Source organism: Chanodichthys erythropterus, chromosome 24, assembly GCF_024489055.1.
Source record: "Chanodichthys erythropterus isolate Z2021 chromosome 24, ASM2448905v1, whole genome shotgun sequence".
Classification (NCBI taxonomy): Eukaryota; Metazoa; Chordata; class Actinopteri; order Cypriniformes; family Xenocyprididae; genus Chanodichthys; species Chanodichthys erythropterus.
Window position 1 is genome coordinate 19,845,222 of NC_090244.1, and position 23,193 is coordinate 19,868,414.

The window sequence follows — 23,193 nt, forward strand, 5'->3', positions numbered from 1 at the left end:
CAAAACATGATTATGTATTTCTGCTCAGCTAGCGACATTGGACATCAACCACATGGCAAACGCTAGTACTTTTTCATATACTGTGTTCTTTCTTTGTATAACAATTATATCTAATAATATAGATATTAGACAGGCTGTTAGACAGTTGTAAACTAATGAAGACTGAGAACGTGAGTGCTGTGTGCTGCTAAGGCTCTGGTGTTCTCAGCGGCGTCAAAATAAAAGTCAAAACAACAAGCGCAGCTTACGTCTCTTCAGAGTTCCTACTGGCAGTGCGAATGCAACCAGGATAACGGTCTTAGGGGAACTATTCGTTTTCGGGGAGCCACCTTAGTGAACAAATAAAAATAAAAGCAAATTCTACATATTAATAATACATTTTACTATTATTGTATAAATGATACTGAAATAACACTGCTCCTTTTTAATCTTTGATATTTCATGTAGGTGGGCTCCATCCCTGCCAATGCAGTAGATGACGGCCAGTGGTCCCAGGGTCTAATATCAGCAGTAAGTTGAAATAGATTTACTGTTAGTCACTTTAAAAAAAAACAAAAAAAAACACATCAGATAAATGACATTATTAATTGGAATTCTTCTCTCTTGTAGGCCCGGATGGTTGCGGCCGCCACCAGTAACCTGTGTGAGGCCGCTAACGCTTCAGTCCAGGGTCACGCCAGCGAAGAGAAGCTCATTTCCTCTGCCAAACAGGTGGCGGCTTCCACAGCCCAGCTGCTGGTGGCCTGTAAAGTCAAAGCTGACCAGGACTCAGAGGCCATGAGGAGATTACAGGTTATAATCACTTGTATACAAAAAAATGAGACCTAAGCTAAAAAAAAAAAACTAAAGTATTTGTGGCTAGTTCGAATTTAGAGGCATATGTGTTAGGGGAACTTCATCTACTAAAAATCATCTTGAAACCATTTGCTTAAAAAGTTAGTGGTTTTGGAAAACCACTACTAAGTTGTAGTCTGTTCAGTAAAAACGTTGTGTTTGCACAGGCTGCTGGTAACGCAGTCAAGAGAGCGTCTGACAACCTGGTGAAGGCGGCGCAGAAAGCAGCCTTCGATAAAGCCGAAGACAACAGTGTTGTGGTTAAAACGAAATTCGTAGGAGGAATCGCTCAGGTGAGGCTTCTTCTCATGTTCACACAGTATGAATCTTTTTGTCTCCAACAGTTTTTGAATATTCCTTTACTTCCGAAGTGATGCCACTCTATTAACACTCTTGAGGTCTGAGGGTATCGCCGGCGATACCACCGCGTTTTTTTTCTTACCAGTGTGAAAGAGACTCAAAATACTCTGTCAATGTTGCACATACAATTAAGAGTTATACACCATTTTAATCTGTGGAATGTCTTCTTTTATTTGTGTACACTCAGAGTAAAAACAAAATGTTGTGCTTTTGCAAAATAAAGAAAACTAACATGATGCGTGATCTCTCGTCTCCCTCTGAACGAAGTCCAATCTGATAGTTCTTAGAAAATGAACTGTAACTTAGTGAATACTAATCACAAAAAAATTAGACTTATGTCTTAAAAAACGTTGAAATGTCAGGTTTTAAATCATGTAAGTCAAATCGAAAACAAACCTTCTGTGTTTATGTAATCTGTATGAAAAGAGAGCCATGTCAGAAGTCCGTGATTCAGCTCATCATCCGCTAATGCGGCCATGCCCACGGAGGGAGCGCTATTCAGACACAAATTCAGTCAATACATGCATTCATCATCTCAATCGTGTATTTATTGTCTTGAAAAGTGTTTTGAATAGCCATAGTTAGCGATCTCTGGCCTCTGTTAGTTCGGTTAGTTCCTGGATTGCCTATTCTTCTTTAGCATTGGCATTTGTGGACTAAAGGTGCACAGAGCGCCCTCCGGCTGCAAGTATGAACTGAAAACACAGTATCCAGCGCTCATAGTAATGACAATAAATCCTGAACAAATATTACTCCTCTGTATAGAAAATTGAGAAACATATGAGAATCCATCAGTATTTCTCCAAATGTGCATGCTTTTAAGCTAAAAGCCTATATGAAATGCCATAGAGGTAACATAACTGTTCAGACACTTTACATCACAGAAATACATTATATTTTAAAGAATATAATAGAATACCATTATTTTGAATTGTAATAATATTTCACAGTATTGCTGTTTTTTCTGTATGTTTGATTTACATTATGATGAGCTTTGAGACATGATCAACAGAGGGGTTTTTCACAGCCTACCAGACTGAAAGGCCTCATTAATATGCAAGTCATTTCAGGTCATTATTATGTGATTCTTTTGTATTCTCAGGTGAGAATGGCCCATTATTCATGATGATTCACGCCTCCACGCATACTGTGTTTCTTGACCAAAGATGTTTTAGAAAATTTAAATCTCTCTATTGTTTTATATGAACAAGCAGGCAGCATAATTTTTACCTCATTTTGAAGCAAAAGCTCTAGTCTACAACATCCAATACCCAGAAGTCTTGTGAACACAGATTTAATATTATTTTTTTTGGCCTTATTTCAGGGACTTAAGTTTTTTGTTCTTTCAATGACCACGCATAAACGTTATTCCTTCAAAAACACAAACATGTACATACATGTTCCTCACATATTATTGTAGCCTAGTTTGTGCTGAATACAGTGTAATGACACTTTTGTCATTAATATGTTTATGAACAACTGAAAAAAGCACAAATGTCAGGGCATGTCAAAACTTCTCCAGACCCCAAATCAGCCTCAGACTCCAGGGGGTTAAAAAGAGATTTGACATTTGGAACTGCATTATGGATCTACAAAGACATCAGCGGGATTTGAAAGCTGTGGGTTTGTACCAAGCGTCCACAGCTGGCATCATACACTGGGCTGCTGTATCCGCAAACAGCTTATTTTCACGTTTCATCCCAGGCCAGATGCACATTAATTAAAGACTGCGTGTCTGCCTGTTCAAAGCTTCCTTCCTCCCAGTATGCCTTCATGTCTTGTCTTCATCTTGAGAGGGCACTGCAATATTCGGAACATCTGAGAAATCCCGTTGAGTGGATGGCGTGAGTGTGTGCATGAACCCTGGAATCATTGCCAGCACAACAAAAAGTAGCTTTTTGCACTGAGTCAGTCCTTCTTCAGAAGGTCAGGCCTTGATCCATCCATGCCATTCCTTAAATCCACAAAAATGTCACTCTCTCTTTGGAAAATAAGTGGATGCTTATTGCAGATCCAGTCTCACTTTTTTGCAGCACAGTTATGCTAAAATTACATGTTCCACTAAAGAATATGAAATGTTTTCTCCCTATCACTGAGACAGGACTTGAAGGAAAAATTAATTTGGAAAAGGAAAAAATCTGGAAGGAAAAACATTCCCTGGCATTTTAAGCTGTAATATGTAAGCGTTATTTATGCATCATTGTGCCACAAACTATTTGGCTGGCTTCACATAAGAAAACTGGTTTAAAACAATCCGCAGGACTGATTTGAGATCAGTTTTTAGATTTCAGACTTTAACATTGTATACAAACACTGGCCCTCATTCATGAACATGAATTTCTGTGCACATTGTTTGTAAAACGATTCTTAAGTAAATTGTTTCATTCGTGATTGAAACAAACAGAAGCATTGATCAGAGATACAAGAGAAAATAATTGATGTAAACTATCCTTGCGTACATTGTATTCATCCGCATTTGTTGTATTCAAGCAACAAAAGCCAAATGAATTTGTGTAAATAATTTTTGCAAAACAAAATTATCAGTTGCGTTCGCGCGCATCCATGTCACATTAAAGGGTTAGTTCACCCAAAAAAGGAAATTTCTGTCATTTATTACTCACCCTCATGTCGTTCCACAACCGTAAGACCTTCTTTAATCTTTGGAACGCAAATTAAGATATTTTGGTTGAAATCCGATGGCTCAGTGAGGAATGCATAGCCAGCAATGACACTTCCTCTCTCAAGATCCATAAATGTACTAAAAACATATTTAAATCAGTTCATGTGAGTACAGTGGTTCAATATTAATATTATAAAGCGACGAGAATATTTTTGGTGCGCCAAAAAAACAAAATAACGACTTATATAGTGATGGCTAATTTCAAAACACTGCTTCAGGAAGCTTCGGAGTGTTATGAATCTTTTGTGTCGAATCATGATTTGGACCGCGTGTCAAACAGCCAAACTGCTGAAATCACGTGACTTTGGCGCTCCGAACCGCTGATTCGACACAAAAGATTCATAACGTTCCGAAGCTTCATGAAGGTGTGTTTTGAAATCGGACAGGACTATTATCAAATGTGAAGTTTGAGGCAGATTGGACATTGTATGCTTGAGTTACAACAACGTCCTGTTTCATGATGATTATAGCATGCTTTAGCACTCAGCTAAGTGTTGCTAGCATGTTTTAGGATGTTTCTTCTTTTTTGTAGGTATTTGGCTGTTACATGTGTCTACCGAATTTTATACTTGTCCGTGAAACGTAGCGTGAAGGACGCTTAAGTGAAATTGTGTAGGTGGCGCTATCGAGCCATTTTGCCACACCTAATTCTGAAACCCTTATCAGACTATGGTATTTTTAGGCCCTAAAAAATGCGATTCAATTCGGAGAAGCAATTACAATAGGGTCCTCACACCATCGGCACTCGGGCCCTAATAAATTCGTTGTAATTGCAGTGGCTATGTTTCCATCCACCTATTTTTATGCGCATTTTGGGATATTGCATAAAAAACGCTGGATAGAAACGCCAAGATGTGCATAAATTCTAAAAATGCGCATTAAGGTATGTGCTCAAACGAGTTAGATAAAAAATGTTTGCGATACAAAAACATGCATGAACTATGATGGAAACACTTTTACCGAATAAATTCCTTGATACGCATAAAAAAAAAAAACTTGATTTTGCAATGGGAAGGCATAACCAGACCAACCAGCAGACCGATCTCGTTGAACAGCATCCGAAATGCTGTTTTGGTCATTCTGTAATGCCTGTGCAAAGTCTGTCGTAAAAGTGATTCGGTATAATCGTCCCTTCCAGAAGCGTTCACAAACATGACAGCGTTTATTGTTTCGTCTGCGTGCTCTGAAGTGCAAATAATTTATTATATATGAAAATAATTATACAAAGTAGTACAGCTACTTCCATTTTTCTTAGTGATATTTAGCACCAGTTTATCAGGAAGTGACGATTTTGTTATCTTCGACTCACTGGATGGAAACAATGTTTTATACGCAAATGTTTTAATGCGAAATTCTAAATTTGCGCACAAGTTAAATTCGCATCTTTGGATGAAAATATAGGTAGTGTAGCACATTTTTTGCATTCATGTGCATTCTCATTCATGTCACATTTTTTCATAAAACATGAGCAGAAGGAATTTTATATACATTGTTTTTAAAGGGGTAGTTGATTACTATTTAAGTTCATTATGACATCACTAACATAAAATTTACATAAACCCTGCCCCCAAGAACATGCAACAAAGGGGGCGAGGAAATTTTAGAGTCCCACTTCGGTTTGAACAATATAAGGCTGAACACAGTTACTGACAATCGTCATTTTGGCTGCGCGAGATTCTCCTGCTTTGTTGTTGTTGAGCAACCGAAGCGCAAGCTGTTAAAGCTCCGCCCTCTTCTGGAAAGCGGGTCGGGAGCAGCAGCTCATTTGCATTTAAAGGGACACACACAATAACAGCATGTTTTTGCTCGCACCCAAATAGGGACAAATGTGACAAGCTATAATAAATGATCTGTGGGGTATCATTATAGTTCCCCTTTAAATTATGTTGCAGTGCAACACTTTACACAAGGATTGTTTTACAAATGATTTACGCGGAAATTTGTTCTACTCATTTTTTATGAATGATGCCCATTCAGTGAGTAATTGTTTTGCATTATTTCCAGATCATTGCAGCACAGGAGGAGATGCTAAGAAAGGAGAGGGAGTTAGAGGAAGCCCGGAAGAAACTCGCCCACATCCGACAGCAGCAATACAAGTTTCTGCCCAGCGAACTGCGAGAAGACCAGAGTTGAACACTTCTTGTCTGACGTCTGACTGGCCGTGATTATCATCAGATCATGATTGTTACAAATGATTGGCTGCTCCTCACATGAAGGGGTAGAGATGTCACACGTCATTGGTTGTGTAACTGTCAGGTGATTTGTTGAAGTTACATGTGATTGGTTCACATGGGACTAGCGCCACTGATTGGCTGTATGTTGGGGTATGAACGCATTTCCTCTTACATAGGGCTAATATTTTCTGTTCTTGTTTTTTTTAGTCATGTATTAAGGTTTAAAGCACTTGTTAGAGGTATGTTTGAGTGTGTGTGTGTGTGTGCGTGTGACTGTGTTTTATGTATCAATTGTATCCCGCTGCTTGGCGATAATTTACCATAAGAATCTCAATAACTAATGTCAGTACATCATGTTTTATAATGCAAACAATGTGAAACTATTAAAATCTGAAGCTAGCAGCCGAAAACCAGACAAAATTTACTTTGCACCTATGAAGTATGATGTCAGACCATAAGCTTTCATTATTTGCTTGAGTTCTGACTCACATGTGACAATAAGCTTCGAACGCCTCTAGAATGCACTGCTCGATTTATTCATATCCCACTCTAGACATGTATTATGTTAGTAAGGTTATGAATTATAAGTAGTTATTATAAGGAAAGAATGTACCGGTGCGCTTTGTCGTGTTATTTATTGATAGCAGAACTTTTTAGTTTAGTTGGAAGTTGGATAAAAATTTGGAAGTATCATGTCTTTCAGCTCTTTAAATTCATGCGAATAGTTTCATTCATTCCTCTCTTCATACTGTACATCAGCCCAGATCTTATGACTACATTTCCCATGATTCCTCTGTATGTCTAAACTTATTTTGCATTTACGCCATGTCATAATTACCGTAATTATGAGATGTCAACCCATGATGTTCTACTCTGAGCACATCCTCGGACTAATTCAACACTATCAACACCAAAATTAATCTGCAGCAGTCAGGTAGTACAAGTCAGAGTTTACGCTTTTTACAAGTCGGAATCTCGTAATTACGGTAATTCCAACATGGCATGAATACACCTTTAGTCAGGTGGACAGGAACAAGGTTTGGCGAAACACAAAAGCTATGTTCAGTATAGCATACTTCTCATACTATTTCTGCAGTTTGCATACTTTGCACAGTATGCAAATTTTCTGCATTGGAACCAAATGACCTACTATATTTACTGAAATGTGCATTATGGAAACAGTACACTCTGTGGAACAATATATCCCTCTTTTTTTTCTTTTTTTTTAATTTCCAGTGTAATGAATGAACAAAAAGTAATAGTAAAGTCTCAATTTTGGCTGAATTTGAAATGGCATAGTGCATATCTTTTATATGCGACAAAATTTCTGAATTTTTTGCACGAAATTGGGCAAAAATGTGAAAAATGTGTTTGCATACTGCACAATATTTAGCATACTATTTAAAAAAAAAAGTAGGCAGTATATATTGCATACTATGAAGTGTGTAGTATGCAAAATGCTAGCAATTCATTCCAAGGCCGTAACCATGTCTCGAACATTTGGGGGGACCAATTTTTAAAAAAAGCATATATAAACAGAACAGTGAAGGAAATTCTAGTTCTAATTCTAGTTGAAAAATAATTTTTGGACTATTTGCATTAAAATATGCACACATGTATGCTTGATGTCTTGTCACACTTGGTTAGGAATTACATGAATCGCGTAAATGCATATTTTCAATTCAAAACAGCCATATTTGAGAAAAAAGTTGAGTAGTTTGCATCACTTGATGTTACTGTCGGTCTTTTAACATTTCAGTCGCAAAACAGTATTAAATGTTTCGCTATTTACCTCACTCTCTTTCAACATTAAACTAACGCTTCAAGCTGGAATTCACAGTAACACTAAACCCCGCCTACTTTGATTTGATTGGCCATCTCAATCATTTTGACATTGACGTGCACTGTTAGACTGCTGAGACTTAAAAACTTTTTGTAACCTTTGTCATGTAATCTTTTTGTCATCCTAACAACATACAGAGATCTGTGTAATGAAGTGCAGTAGAGCAGTGCAAGAATTTCAAATATTGGGGGGACAGTTTTGCCATTTCTAATTATTAAGGGGGCGGGGACTTGTCCCCCTCAATGTCTATGGTGATTACGGCCCTGATTCATTCCGATCATAACCTGCATCTAGAGCAGGGCTGGGCAACTCTGGCCCTCGAGATCCATTTTCCTGCAGAGTTTAGTTCCAACCTTAATAAAACCCATCTGAACAAGCTAATCAATGTCTTAAAGGAACACTCCACTTTTTTTAAAAAAAATAGGCTCATTTTCCAACTCCCCTAGTTGAGTTTTACCGTTTTTTAATCCATTCAGCCGATCTCCGGTTCTGGCGGTACCACTTTTAGCATAAAGAATAAAAATGACCAAAGAGTTTTGATATTTTTCCCATTTAAAACTTGACTCTTCTGTAGTTACATCGTGTACTAAGACCGACGGAAAATGAAAAGTTGCGATTTTCTAGGCCGATATGGCTATTAAATAGGAAAAATATTGAAACTTTTTGGTCATTTTTGAGCGAGATGCTAACGGTCTTATCAGATTCAATGAACTATGCTAAGCTATGCTACAAGTGTTACCACCAGACCTGGAGATTGGCTGAATGGATTCAAAAACGGTAAAAATCAACTGTTTAACTCTATGGGAGTTGGAAAATGAACCTATTTTCAAAAAAAGTGGAGTGTTCCTTTAAGACATTACTAGAAAGGATTACTAGAAAGCTACAGGCAGGTTAGTTTGATCAAGGTTGGATCTAAACTCTGCAGGAAAGCAGAACTCAAGCAGGGTCTGCGCAACAAAAGTAGTTTGATTTTCTCCATTGGGCGGCCGAATTATCTATTGAATTTGTATGCCTGGGGATGTTTTGAGAGTGTTGGAGTGCCGAAATTGTACATATGGGGGTGGAAATAAACCAGCGGAAAAAAATTAACCTGCGGCAACAGCTTAAAAGTATCCCCAGTTCCACTGGGAAAACCGCAGACTTGGCAACACGGATCTCGAGGGCCAGAGTTGCCCAGCCCTAGAGTAGTGTTGTCAAAAGTACCAACTTCGATACCAAGTCAGTACTGAAATGTTAAAAATGTGATGCTTTAGCGCTGTTGAGCAGATTCGTAAACACCTCTGATTGGCTATTGTGTTTACACGCTCATCAGATATGTCTGTGATTGGCTACCGTGATCAATGATTCAAAAACATGTTGTAAATGGACACCAATGACGCTCTTCATCGAGCGCTTACACGGATACACACGGGAGCCTTTGAAAGCAGGACCGGTCCGCTGGTAGACGCCCTCTATTGTAGCCAATCACAGACGTATCTGATGAGTGCGTGAACACAACGGCCAATCAGAGGTGTTTAAGAATCTGCTTAAAATGTCACATTTTAAAATTTCAGTACTGACTTGGTATCAAAGTCAATACTTTTAACAACACTACTCTAGAGCCACGTAAGAAGTAACATTTACACAAAAGGTGTTTTAAAAAATGTGCCAAACAGGTCATGTGACGACAATGTAGCATACTACCGTTTTAAATGTGTATCATTTAATATTAATAATCCAGACTGTTTCACATGCTATAGTAGACAGCGTACAGTATATACTGTGCAGTATGCAGAGCGCTCGTATTCCATTCTGAATGCAGCCAGAATCTCAGTGTTGTACTTCCAAATATCACTGTTCTTATAAAACATGGATACGCTCACACTTGCAATAGATCCATCTCAAAATCTACTTCCTGTTTGAGATTGTGCTTGCATGGCTGTTAGGAACTCAGCAGGAAACGGCACATGAGTAGCTTTATAGGATTCAGTGGCTTCGTCAGTGTAGTCTTACCTGCTAATAACATGTCTCTCTGCTTAACGTGTACTTTGTGTATGTTTTTGGTAAGAAAATCACAGTGGAGTCTTTTAAGAGGGTGTACTTCCTGTTTTATTTCTTGTTGCATTGCGTAGAATAATGTGCGGCACTTAAAAGATGAGAACTGACTGTTGTGACTCTTCAGATCTGGACTGCATTGTGTCATAGTGCCTTATTCTGACTTCTTCAGTAGCTCAGTGTGCAAGTCGCTCTTTTATGCTGCTTGTGGACCAGATTTCACTCCACTGATCTGGATTTAAAGTGTCTCAGATACCAATACTGAGCGATAAAGCAGATGAGTGAAGCAGATGTCCTTTGTCCTGTTCAAACTAGCTTTGGGTGTGTACAGCGTTGTTTCCAGTCTAAGCCGCATGTGGCGACTAAATCTAATGTCCATTGGGCGGCTATTTGGTTCTGTTCTGCAATATTGTACCTACTGAAGCCTAAAGATGCACTTGCCTTGGCAGGCCGCTATACTGCCGTACAATGAAGTCTTTAGACGTTTTAGATGTATAGCTTCACAACAAATTAACAAACCACGAGTAGGAAAAGGAAGTACGTGATTCGTTATATCAGCACTGACTGCTTTCAGCTTATCCACGTGAAAAAGGATATTAAAATGTCCCAAAAAAGTACAAGGTTATTTTGCTTTTCGTTTCAATAAATCACCATGTATGAAGTTTTGTTTTTTGTTTACTTCAAGTTATAGCTATAATGAAGATATTGCAATATGTGGTTGAACATGTGGTGTCTTTCAGTGGAGCCGAAGAAAACAGCAAGAACTATCGCCTTCTTTTGAAATAGAGTTAGGGCTTTCTTTAATCAACTGACATAGTGACATTAATATTAATAATAATAATGAACATTAAAATGCTGTATGTATAATATTTATCTGGTCACGAAAGTATTTTTTGTATTGCCCTGAAAATAAAGAGTTTCAACAAACTATAATTTGTGAAAGCATTTTTTATGCATGTTTTTGTTTTTAAATACATTTTTAGTGTAATATATATATACACACTACCAGTAAAAAGTTTGGGATGGGTAAGATTGTTAATGTTTTTAAAAGAAGTTTCGTCTGCTCACCAAGGCTGCATTTATTTAATTAAAAATACAGTAAAAACAGTAATATTGTGAAATATTATTACAATTTAAAATAACTGTTTTCTATTTGAATATATTTCACAAAGTAATTTATTCCTGTGATCAAAGCTGAATTTTCATCATCGTTACTCCAGTCTTCAGTGTCACATGATCCTTCAGAAATCATTCTAATATGCTGATTTGCTGCTCAAGAAACATTTAATGTGTATAATTGTACAAAATATTTGTGTACAATATTTTTTTTCAGGATTATTTGATGAATAGAAAGTTCAAAAGAACACTGTTTATTTGAAATCTAATCTTTTGTAACATTATAAATATATTTACTGTCACTTTTGATCGATTTAATGCATCCTTGCTGAATAAAAATTTTAATTTCTTTTCAAAAATAAAAATAAAAATTCTTACTGACCCCAAACTTTTGAACGGTAGTGTATAATGCTACAGAAGCTTTGTATTTCAGATAAATGCTGTTCTTTTGAACTTTTTTTTCAGGATTCCTTGATGAATAGAAAAAGTATACAACTGTTTTCAACACTGAAAATAATCATAAATGTTTATTGAGCAGCAAATCAGCATATTAGAATGATTTCTGAAGGATCATGTGACACTGAAGACTGGAGTAATGATGCTGAAAATTCAGCTTTACAGGAATAAATTACATTTTAAAACATATTCAAAAAGAAAACAGTTATTTTAAATTGTAATATTTCTCAATATTACTGTTTTTACTGTATTTTTACTTAAATAAATGCAGCCTTGGTGAGCAGACGAAACTTCTATTCTATATATATATAATATAGTAATGCTAATAAAACAGCATTGATAGCATTAATAAATTAGCTTGAAAAATAAATGCAAATAATACATATTAGGCTTTTATATGAATTAATTTTACCAATGTTTTTCAAGTGTAACTGGATCTTTAAACATGACAAAAAAAGGGAAAAAAGAAAACCCCTGGCAACCATCCACGGACCTTTCTTTAGATTTAGCATATCCTAGACTAAAAACCTTTGCATTTTCGTCTAGACTGCTGTGAAGACTATGGAGTTTCTTTTTCTTTTTCAGCAGAAAAGAAAGCAAAATGTGTGGGTTTGGGATGAAAAGTTCTCGAAGTGCAAAAAAAAATAAAGGTTTTTAAAGATTTACACGCACTGCAAATAATTCTGTTATCAACTTTTTATTTTTGAACCTTAAGAAGACTTTTTTTGCAATATATATATTTTTTAATTACAAAATGATTAGTTTTACTCTCAAACACAATATGTTTGTTTGAATAAAAAAGACACAAAAGAAACTCCATAGAAGACCAGCTGTGGTAAGTTTAAAATGCGTCTATAAATGTGACCTTGTGTATTTTTAATGTGATTCTCCACCGAAACAGACTAAATCTGTCGCTTTTCTCTTTTCATGTGGACAGAGTAATTATATCCAAGTGTTCGCTAAATGCTCGACGATTATAAACATTTAGTCACTGAAATATATTCACATCCTTTCTCTTACATTTTCTGAATCTTATTTCATTAATATATGTCCTGCAGTATTAATAATGGATGTTTGACGCTGTTTGTGTAGATCTAGATGTGAGACATTCTGTCCGTTAGGTGTCGCTGTTGCTCCTTTATGTGTTGCGGTCACGGTCATTCTGGGAATTATTGCGGATGGCCAAATTACAGTCTGTGTGACCAAAAAAGGACATGTGGCAGTTTTTGCTTCGACTCCAGACAGTGAACTATAAGAGAACAGTATGTTCGAGCAAAATGGAAGAATATAAAGTAGAATTAACGTAAATATAATAATAATAGCCTAATGGATTTCACTGGAATATGACACTCAAATGATATTGCTGATATCAGGAGAGACTAAAACATATACATGCATTATTTAGTCTTGTTCTATTAGCATTCATGTGTTCCCATTCTAGGTATTAAGGCCAGAGGAAGTCCAAACGACTTGTCTAATGAACATCATATATTAAGCTGCTGGAAAAAGGAGGGTGTTTGTTTTGGCTTTTGAATGGGATTTAATCAAACACTCTTGAGAAAAATGTTTAGCAGGTACTTTTTAGAAAGGTTTTTCTACACTTATGCATCTCACAGTTCGTCATCAGAGAAGAGAAATGGGATGTTTTTTGATTATGAGGACACAAATACTGCAATATTCCAGAAGAAAAAGTATTGTCCATTTTTATTTCATGGTGACTCACTGAGGCATGATGGGAAACCTTGACGCGAACTCTGTGTGAACTCGGAGGGTTGCACACAGAAACCCACATTCTTGCATGAAGCAAGATGAACTGTAAAGCACTTTTTAAGTAGGCTAATTGAAAAACCCATATTTTTTTTACTTTGAAGCTCCTCCAATAAATGGCCAGTTATTTTCGGTCTGAGGTGGGAAAATATGATTTCTCCAGTTTCAGCATTAACCTTTTCATGTGAAATCATTCAAAATTAGAAATTTAACAATAGTTAACAAGTCTGTATCTTGTTGCGAATGCTTTGTCTCCAGTCAGACAAAAATATTATAGACCTACTCTTTATAAAAGTAGTCTGTAAAAATCTTCTCAGTTAATTATTGTTTATGTCTGTTGTTTAGTGTTAGCATGAGCATCACATTTAGTCTGTTTCCTATTAGCAGGACACATTTTTGTGAAATCAGAGGCTTGGTTTAGTTGTAGTCGTACCACAGGAATGGCGCTGGTATTGAGAGGGCAGCGGTCGCATTTCTGTCTATCTTACAGCTCATGAAGCTGCTTATAACGAAGTGTTGTAATATTCATTGAGTAAAAATGTGTTTCTCAGCCACCGTTTACACTAGTGCATTTTTGTTTTAAAATGAAAACAATACTCGTCTACACTGCCATTTCCACAGCTTTTCAGAAACGATCTCTGTCTACACTACACAACTGTAAACGCATGTCACATGACCATTCCTGCGTTGCCTTATGCATGTAGGTAGCTGCAGTATTAAAAAAAAAATGCAAAGTTTAACTGCACAAAATGACAACAAAGCCAGCAAAGATTGCAGTTCAGTCTCCCTGTTATTGTTTACACGGTCATCAAGGATACGAAGTGCGAACGTGGGCAGCCACCATTTCAAAAGTCTCCATTTTGGTCCGTTCTGAAATGCAACCTCAGCGTTTTCAAACTAAAGGCTGATTTATACCAAAGACTATAGAATAACACAAGACGTGTCACTCTTATTGTTTTGAATGGGAGAAAGTGTAACGCGCAATATGGCGGAATAAGTCCCGCCTTCTAAATAAGAGCCAATCGCCGACTGGTAAAGTCATTGCGTCACTTCAGCGGCCGTTAGAATCACCGGTTTCTATAGAAACAGTCAGACGCGCGCCTCCAAAGAGACGCTCATTTAGGTCTGCGCATGAGCTTGATCTAGCCTGAAAAAAATATAGTTTTTTTGTCATGATTCGAGCGTTTAGAAACTAAATTTATGAGTCGGTTGTTGTTAGATTTCATTGGTGATTTCAAATATCAAATTAAATCGTAAGGCTGATGAACAGTTTTGGAGAATCTGATGTTTCCCCATTCAAAGAGATAGGAGCTGCATGATGCCCAGGATGCCCGAGAGGCGTTTCAAAGATGGCCGCCGAGTGAAAGGACTTGTCTTAAAGGGACTTTGTTTATACTTCGGACCTACGTCGGAGCCTCTGCGCCGTATGCGTCTGTTTTCATTTATACTTCTGCGTCGTTGTCCGCGTCGACGTACATGCAGACCACTAGGAGGCGGTGTCCGCGGTCATGTTGAGTATCAAGACAAAAGCCAAAGAAGAAGCAGCTCGTCATGTACGTTGTCAGAGAATCTTACAAACAGAAGCGGCAAATAGGTAATGTTTTTTGTTGCAGTTTGACTTCATGTGTCCTGAAACAGAGTACTTAGCCTATTTTTTTCATTCATAGTGAAGTTGAAAGTGCTCGCTCTTCTCCGAGTGCTCCGCGCCAGTATTTTGACCCGAGGGAGGGGTTCTAGCAGACCAATCAGAGCGCTTGCGGTCCGCATAGAATTGACACGTTGTTACATTTTTGAAGAGGTGCACGTCAGGCTACGTCCTATGCTACCAAAGTCACTTTAAGACAAGTCATTTCACTCGGCGGCCATCTTTGAAACGCCTCTCGGGCATCCTGGGCATCATGCAGCTCCTATCTCTTTGAATGGGGAAACATTAAATTCTCCAAAACTGTTCGTCAACCTTACGATTAAATTTGATATTTGAAATCACCAATGAAATCTAACAACAACTGACTCATAAATTTAGTTTCTAAACGCTCGAATCATGACAAAAAAAACTATTTTTTTCAGGCTGGATCAAGCTAATGCGCACGCGCAGACCTAAATGCGCGTCTCTTCGGAGGCGAGCGTCTGACTGTTTCTATAGAAACCGGTGATTCTAACGGCCGCTGAAGTGACGCGTGACTTTACCAGTCGGCGATTGGCTCTTGGCTTTAGAAGGTGGGACTTATTCCGCCATATTGCGCGTTACACTTTCTCCCATTCAAAACAATACGAGTGACACGTCTTGTGTTACTCTATAGTCTTTGATGCTACGCACAGCCTAAGCCGTAACTACGGCGTACACTCGACGCAGAAGTATAAAGCTGCATTCACATCACCTCATATTTACCAGAATCTTGAAATGACAACACGTAATGTTATATTTGTAGCTGTTCACGTCCTTTTGGTCCTTGGACTGGGAATTATGCATTTCCATGGCACCACTATCAACACCTAATAAATCAATCTGCAGCGGTCAGGTGGTACAGCGGCCACGTGGTACATCTGGGAGCTTTCAGAAAACTCCCAGCTTACAAGCTGTAATTACGAGCTCTACAAGGACGTGAATGCTTTTTACAAGCTAGAATCTTGTAACTACAGGAATTACGAGGCCGCGGGAATGCACCTTAAATCAGCCTTAAAACGGGCTCTGCAGCATTTTCGAAAGTCTCCATTTTCGAGGTTCAAAAATGACGCGTAGTGTAAACGACAGGCGTAACCGTAGCAAAACTTATCCGTAGTTACCTTGTGTACTAAGACCGACGGAAAATGAAAAGTTGCGATTTGCTAGGCTGATATGGCTAGGAACTATACTCTCATTCAGGCGTAATAATCAAGGAACTTTGCTGCCGTATCATGGCTGCAGCAGGCGCAATGATATTGCGCAGCGTCTCTCACAAACGTCTCCATGGTTGCAAGGCACGCACCCTGTGCAAGCAGGGGCTCACAGGGGCTTTTTATTTTCCATTGGTCTTAGTACACGATGTAACTACAGAAGAGTCAAGTTTTAAATAGGAAAAATATCAAAACTCTTTGGTCATTTTTAAGCGCGATGCTAACGGTCTAATCAGATTCAATGAACTATGCTAAGCTATGCTAAAAGTGGTACCGCCAGAACCGGAGATCGGCTGAATGGATTCGAAAACGGTAAAACTCAACTGTTTAACTCTAGGGGAGTTGGAAAAGTAGCCTATTTTCAAAAAAAGTGGAGTGTTCCTTTAACAATTATGTGTGAAATTTCGGCCCCAGTTACCGACCTACACCTGTTGTTTACACTACGCCGGTGTCTTTAGTTTAAAAATGCTGAGGTTGCATTTCAGTATGAACGGACCAAAACAGAGACTTTTGAAAGCGATGGCGTGGCTGCCTACATTCGCTCTGCGTATCCTTGACGACCGTGTAAACAATAACATGGAGACTGAACTGCAATCTTTGCTGGCTTTGTTGTCATTTTTAGCAGCTATTGTGCAGTTAAACTTTGAATATTTCAATACTACCTACATGCAGGAGGCAACTGTTTAAACAGGTACGCGCATGCCCAGTGTGCATGAACGGTCATGTGACATGCGTTTTCAGCCGTGTAGTGTAGACGGAGATCGTTTCTAAAATGTGGAAACACCAGTGTAGACGAGGATCGTTTTCATTTTAAAACGCCACTTAACTAGTGTAAGTGGGGGTTTAGACAATGGAATGGCAGTTAAAGTGTGTCAAACTTTAAATTTGCGATCTAAGGCTTTTTTTTTTCAATTAAAATGTGTGTGTGTGTGTGTGTGTGTGTGTGTGTGTGTGTGTGTGTGTGTGTGTGTGTGTGTGTGTGTGTGTGTTTGTACGCGTTTATGTGATTTATGAGGACAAATTTGTATAATGACATGGGTAATAATGACATATGGGGGTATTACAACACAAAAAATAGCTTTAAAAACATGCTAAACAAAGTTTTATTAAAAATGTAAAAATGCAGAATGTTTTCTGTGATGGGTAGTGTAGGGGGATAGAATGTACAGTTTTTACAGTATAAAAACCATTACGTCTATGGAATGTCCTCACTTTTTTAATTGCAAAACAAACCTGTGTGAAGATCAGCCGTCTGCTGTGAGTTGTTCAGGTATTCATGATAACTCAAGTGCATGGTGGTTTTATTTTCCAGTAATCTTAACATCACATTAGGCCTGCAAGTGGAATTTCTCTCAAAGAAAAGAAAAAAAAAGGAGGGGGGGGACATTGTTGTCACAGCTGTTTGACTAATTTTAAGCAACACTCTTGACTTGGAATGAAATATAGCCCACATTAGTTTGCTTTGTGCCATATTTCCATTGTTAATGAATTTCTGTAGCTGTTTGTGCTAATCTAAAACACACACTACCTTAGAGAACAAACAGAATTTGTGAATTTGAATTAAACTGGCCACACATGCTGTATACAGGATTTGAAAGTGGAATGACAGGAAGAATAATTTACTTCACTGCAGTTCAACACAGGTTTATGACTTATTTCTTGATATGTAGAATGTTTTTGTATGACATTGTGATGAAATATCCACTGTTTTTTAAATATTTTTTATTTTAGTTATGTATTTTTAAAATGTTATTTAAAGTTTTAATGAAATTTAATATAAAATTGTAATTATATGATGAAGCACTGTTCCGGATTAAGCTGTTCTCGGCGGGTACACGAGCACTGCACGGCCGCTGACCGCCTGGAGCTTGCATCTCCTGAAATGTCTAAACAAACTGTAAAATAGGCACTATGATTAAATATGAGTCACATATTTCAGGTCTAAACAACTACATTCTCGCCTAAAAAACTCAGTTCGTGGTACTACAAGTGTAGTATTTGTAAAAATACGGTGGATTTGCTCGCCAGCCATGACAGTCTCTTCAAGCGGAGTGATACAAATGGTGAAAAGGTAGGAGTGCTGTTATCAATAGAAAACCGGATCTCAGCCAATCAGATTCGAGAACCAGTGGTATAAATTTTATATATACAGTCCAAAAGTTTGGAACCACTAAGATTTTTAATGTTTTTAAAAGAAGTTTCGTCTGCTTACCAAGGCTACATTTATTTAATTAAAAATACAGTAAAAAACAGTAATATTGTGAAATATTATTACAATTTAAAATGACTGTTTTCTATTTGAATATATTTCACAAAGTAATTTATTCCTGTGATGCAAAGCTGAATTTTCAGCATCATTACTCCAGTCTTCAGTGTCACATGATCCTTCAGAAATCATTCTAATATGCTGATCTGCTGCTCAAGAAACATTTAATGTGTACAATTGTACAAAATATTTGTGTACAATATTTTTTTAGGATTATTTGATGAATAGAAAGTTCAAAAGAACAGTGTTTATCTGAAATCTAATCTTTTGTAACATTATAAATGTCTTTAATGCCACTTTTGATTGATTTAATGCATCCTTGCTGAATAAAAGTATTAATTTCTTTTCAAAAAAATTAAAATTAAAATTCTTACTGACCCCAAACTTTTGAACGGTAGTGTATAATGCTACAGAAGCTTTGTATTTCAGATAAATGCTGTTCTTTTGAACTTTCTATTCATCAAGGAATCCTGAAAAAAAAAAGTACACAACTATTTTCAACATTGAAAATAATCATAAATGTTTATTGAGCAGCAAATCAGCATATTAGAATGATTTCTGAAGGATCATGTGACACTGAAGACTGGAGTAACGATGCTGAAAATTCAGCTTTGATCACAGGAATAAATTTCTTTGTCAAATATATTTAAATAGTACACAGTTATTTTAAATTGTAATAATATTTCACAATATGTTTTATAATATTTTTAATTAAATAAATGTAGCCTTGGTGAGCAGACGAAACTTCTTTTAAAAACATTAAAAATCTTAGTGGTTCCAAACTTTTGGACTGTACTGTAAATATATATTCAAATGTTGATTATTGATATCATGTAATGTTTCTTACTATTAAATTAAATAGATTATTAAAATGTATGTGTGTATATAATATATTGCCAAAAGTATTGGGACACCCCTCCAAATCATTGAATTCAGGTGTTCCAATCACTTCCATGGCCACAGGTGTATAAAATCAAGCACCTAGGCTACGTTCACACTGCAGGGCTTAATGCTCAATTCCGATTTTTTGAAAAAATTCGATTTTTTTGCAAGGCCGTTCACATTTTCAATTAAATGCGACCTTTTGTGATCTCCTGTGTGAACGTGAAATGACCCAAAAGTGACCCGCATGCGCAGAAGAGTACGCAACGGTCAACGACGTCACTTGTTGTTTGCTGAAGTAGACGGCCACTTCGTTTGTTCCAGGCTTTAACCTCCTTCTATTTGGCTTGGAGGCTTTTTATTTTTCGCTGGCATTGGAGCCAGGATCGTCTGTAACCACACTCGGCCATTTTGCTGGAAATGTTTTCGTAAACCGCCCGGTTCCGATAAGAGCCCTCGAGTTTGGCCTGAATAGAGCTGTCACCCCAAATATTAATTAAATCTGTGACCTCGCTTCCCTTCCATTGACTGGTCTCAGCAGCATCGTCCGCCATGGTTGTTGTTTATCTTCTCGTTCCCGCCTACTATTTGTAGCGTATCAATGACGTACGGGTCGGATACATGTGGTCTGGCCGTTCAGACGGAGGTCGCATTTCAAAAGATCGGATACGTATCGGATTCAGGACCACATACCCAAGTGGCCTGGGTTACATTTGAAAAGATCGGATCTGTGTCGTTCAGACTGTCATGAAAAGATCAGATACAGGTCGCATAGGGGCAAAAAAATCTGAATTGGGTCGTTTCAGCCTGCAGTGTGAATGTAGCCCTAGATATGCAGACTGCTTCTACAAACATTTGTGAAAGAATGGGTCGCTCAGTGAATTCAAGAGTGGTACCGTGATAGGTTGCCACCTGTGCAATAAGTCCATTCGTGAAATTTCCTCACTACTAAATATTCCACGGTCAACTGTTAAGGTGATGATACATGTGGCAACTTTTTGAACAATATTGCTGGGCAATGTTGCCATCAACGGGCAACCTGATGAGACACAGGGCAACTAATTAGGGCAACAGACAGTTGGCAGCAACTAATCAGAGAGGAGCAAATCTATTGCCAACCCAATAAATACCTTATTATAAACACTTATAGGCACTTTATTTCAACTTTTCAAATATTTTCTTCATTTTTATTAAAAATAAATGCCTTTCTGATCTGATTTGTGGCAGAAAAAGGGAGAAGAGCGAGTTCAGCAAAAGGCGGATTCGAACCCGTGTCAATCGCAATAAAAGCTACATTCATGTGCCATATGCCCTACAGCCTAAGCTACTACAGACGTTAAATTAACCCCGTCTTTTTAGTATTTAACTGAAAACATTCAGTGGCTTAATTGCAGCTTACATGCATTATTTTGGACAGTTGTTGATATTATTATAAGCAATATATGAGGTAAATTCCCTGTTTTGGGTTGACGCATGACAACTTACTAGCGTAAAAATATATTTTTCTCAACCGATCTAACGTATCCAGATATAAATTTGTTGCTCATTCTCAATGGGAAAGTGCCCAAGCAACGTTGCTCAAAAAGTTGCCCCGTGTATCATAACCTATAGTGGTATCATAACAAAGTGAAAGCAATTGGGAACAACAGCAACTCAGCCTTGAAGTGATAGGCCACTTAAAATCACAGAGCGGGGTCAGCGCATGCTGAGGCTCTCAGTGCGCAGAAGTTGCCGACTTTTTGCAGTGTCAATAGCTACAGACCTCCAAACTTCATTTTCAGGGGTTGGGCTTGGCCCCTTAGTTCCATTGAAAGGAACTCTTAATGCTTCAGTATACCAAGACATTTTGGACAATTTCGTGCTCCCAACTTTGTGGGAACAGTTTGGGGATGGCCCTTTCCTGTTCCAACATGACTGCGCACCAGTGCACAAAGCAAGGTCCATAAAGACATGGATGAGTGAGTTTGGTGTGGAGGAACTTGATTGGCCTGCACAGATTCCTGACTTCAACCCGACAGAACACCTTTGGGATGAATTAGAGCGGAGACTGTGAGCCGGGCCTTCTCGCCAACATCACTGCCTGACCTCACAAATGCGCTTCTAGAAGAATGGTCAGAAATTCCCATAAACACACTCCTAAACCTTGTGGAAAGCCTTCCCAGAAGAGTTGAAGCTGTTATAGCTGCAAAGGGTGGGCAGACTCCATATTAAACCCTACGGATTAAGAATGGGATGTCATTAAAGTTCATGTGCATGTACAGGCAGGCATCCCAAAACTTTTGGCAATATAGTATATATATATATATATATATATATATATATATATATATATATATATATATATATATATATATATAAAATATATCAATTTCATTCCATTTCTTATTCCTTCAATTTGAATTACATTCTGCATCCTGCATTTTAAAATAATTCAAGTTCAGATCAATTCTGAATGGTGAAAGATCCTGTTAGACAACGACATGAATGAGATCACATGAATAATGTCAGCAAGAACTGCCTTTTAAACACAGTCAGTCTTCTTTGTGTAGACGAGAAGAAATCTGCTTGGAGAGGTGCGTGTTTTGAGAGTAAACTCAGCAGGCGAGGTGGAATGATCCGGACTGTACACATGACTATTTTAGGCTCGTTCGTGAAAGGGGTTGCCCAATTTCCTTGTGGTGTCATCCCTGAGGAGCGCGACTCATGGGATGCTGCTTATTGTCTGAGATCTCCTGTGAGAGGTCATTAGAGAGCATTTCCAAATACAGGGTGCTCTCATGTGTTATAGCAGCATTTGCTAAGTTTAGCATCACTATTACTGTTGCTTATACTTTGGGTTAGAGATCTGACCAAATCATTACACTAAATATCAAACTTAATTTCATGCATTAACTTTCAAGTAAATAAAATAGGTTTGAAACTCATAAACTTGTAACAAACATTTTTTTATGTATGTACAAAAAACTTACTTAAAACTTAATTCAACCAGATAAACAAGGCAACATTTCTCATTTTCATTTAGTTTAACCTGATGTACTAAAATAACTAAAACTGAAATAAAAAATGAATAAACTTATATTATAAAAAAAAAAATTACAAAAATTTTAATGAAAATTAAAATGAAACTGTGAAAATATTAAAACAAAATCTAACTGAAAATATTAATAAAAACAATAATAGTATCTCAGTGATACTAAAATAACAGGTACAGTTAATGAACATTTATGAGTTCATTTCCATAGCTTTCAGTTCTTCTGGTCTAAATATCACAGAATGCATATAAATACCTGTCTTTTCACACTCTTCATGTCTGGTTCTACTTTCTCCAAACTGCCCTTGAGGAACCGCAGGGAACATATGTATTATTTGTTTTTGCAGCCCGGTGTCTGCACCTGTGGGGGACGTTTGGTCTGAGGATCCCATTAATAACCACTGGTCTATGGATCAGCTGAGACGGCCGACCCACTGACCTGCCTCAGGGGCCCACTGGGACACCGTCCCGCTGAAAACATGTGAGCTGTAGAAAAGGAGAGATGGAGATGAGCAGACAGATCGGTACAGACACAGACTGGAGTAAAGATCCGATCACACCAAGAATAAAATAATTATAATTATAACAATATTAGCATTCACACCAAGGGATGGTAATACCTGTGTCAGAAAGCTTAAAAGGTTAGTTCACCCAAAAATGAAAATTCTCTCATAATTCTGCCATAAGACCTTTGTTAATCTTTTGTGTCGAATCAGTGGTTCGGAGCGCCAAAGTCACGTGATGTCAGCAGTTTGGCGGTTTGACACGCGATCCGAATCATGATTCGATACGCTGATTAATTTATGCTCCGATGCTTCATGAAGCAGTGTTTTGAAATCGGCCATCACTATATAAGTCGTTATTTAGTTTTTTTCA

At 37.6% G+C, this 23,193-nt stretch overlaps 1 protein-coding gene and 1 long non-coding RNA gene across 2 annotated transcripts in view; one reads left to right on the forward strand and one right to left on the reverse strand.

The window, feature by feature from the left end:
* Positions 1 to 10,847, forward strand: part of tln2b (talin 2b) — a 182,943-nt gene extending 172,096 nt beyond the window's left edge. The window contains exons 54-57 of the mRNA XM_067379062.1: positions 448 to 510; positions 610 to 792; positions 1,002 to 1,127; positions 5,879 to 10,847. Of these exons, the coding sequence (XP_067235163.1) occupies positions 448 to 510; positions 610 to 792; positions 1,002 to 1,127; positions 5,879 to 6,007 (501 nt within the window). The 3' untranslated portion in view covers positions 6,008 to 10,847. The remainder of the gene's footprint in view (positions 1 to 447; positions 511 to 609; positions 793 to 1,001; positions 1,128 to 5,878) is intronic.
* LOC137014643 (uncharacterized) overlaps positions 1 to 22,856 on the reverse strand; it is a 49,475-nt gene extending 26,619 nt beyond the window's left edge. The window contains exon 1 of the long non-coding RNA XR_010893880.1: positions 22,574 to 22,856. This is a non-coding gene — a long non-coding RNA (uncharacterized lncRNA). The remainder of the gene's footprint in view (positions 1 to 22,573) is intronic.
* Between the last annotated feature and the right edge of the window lie 337 nt (positions 22,857 to 23,193).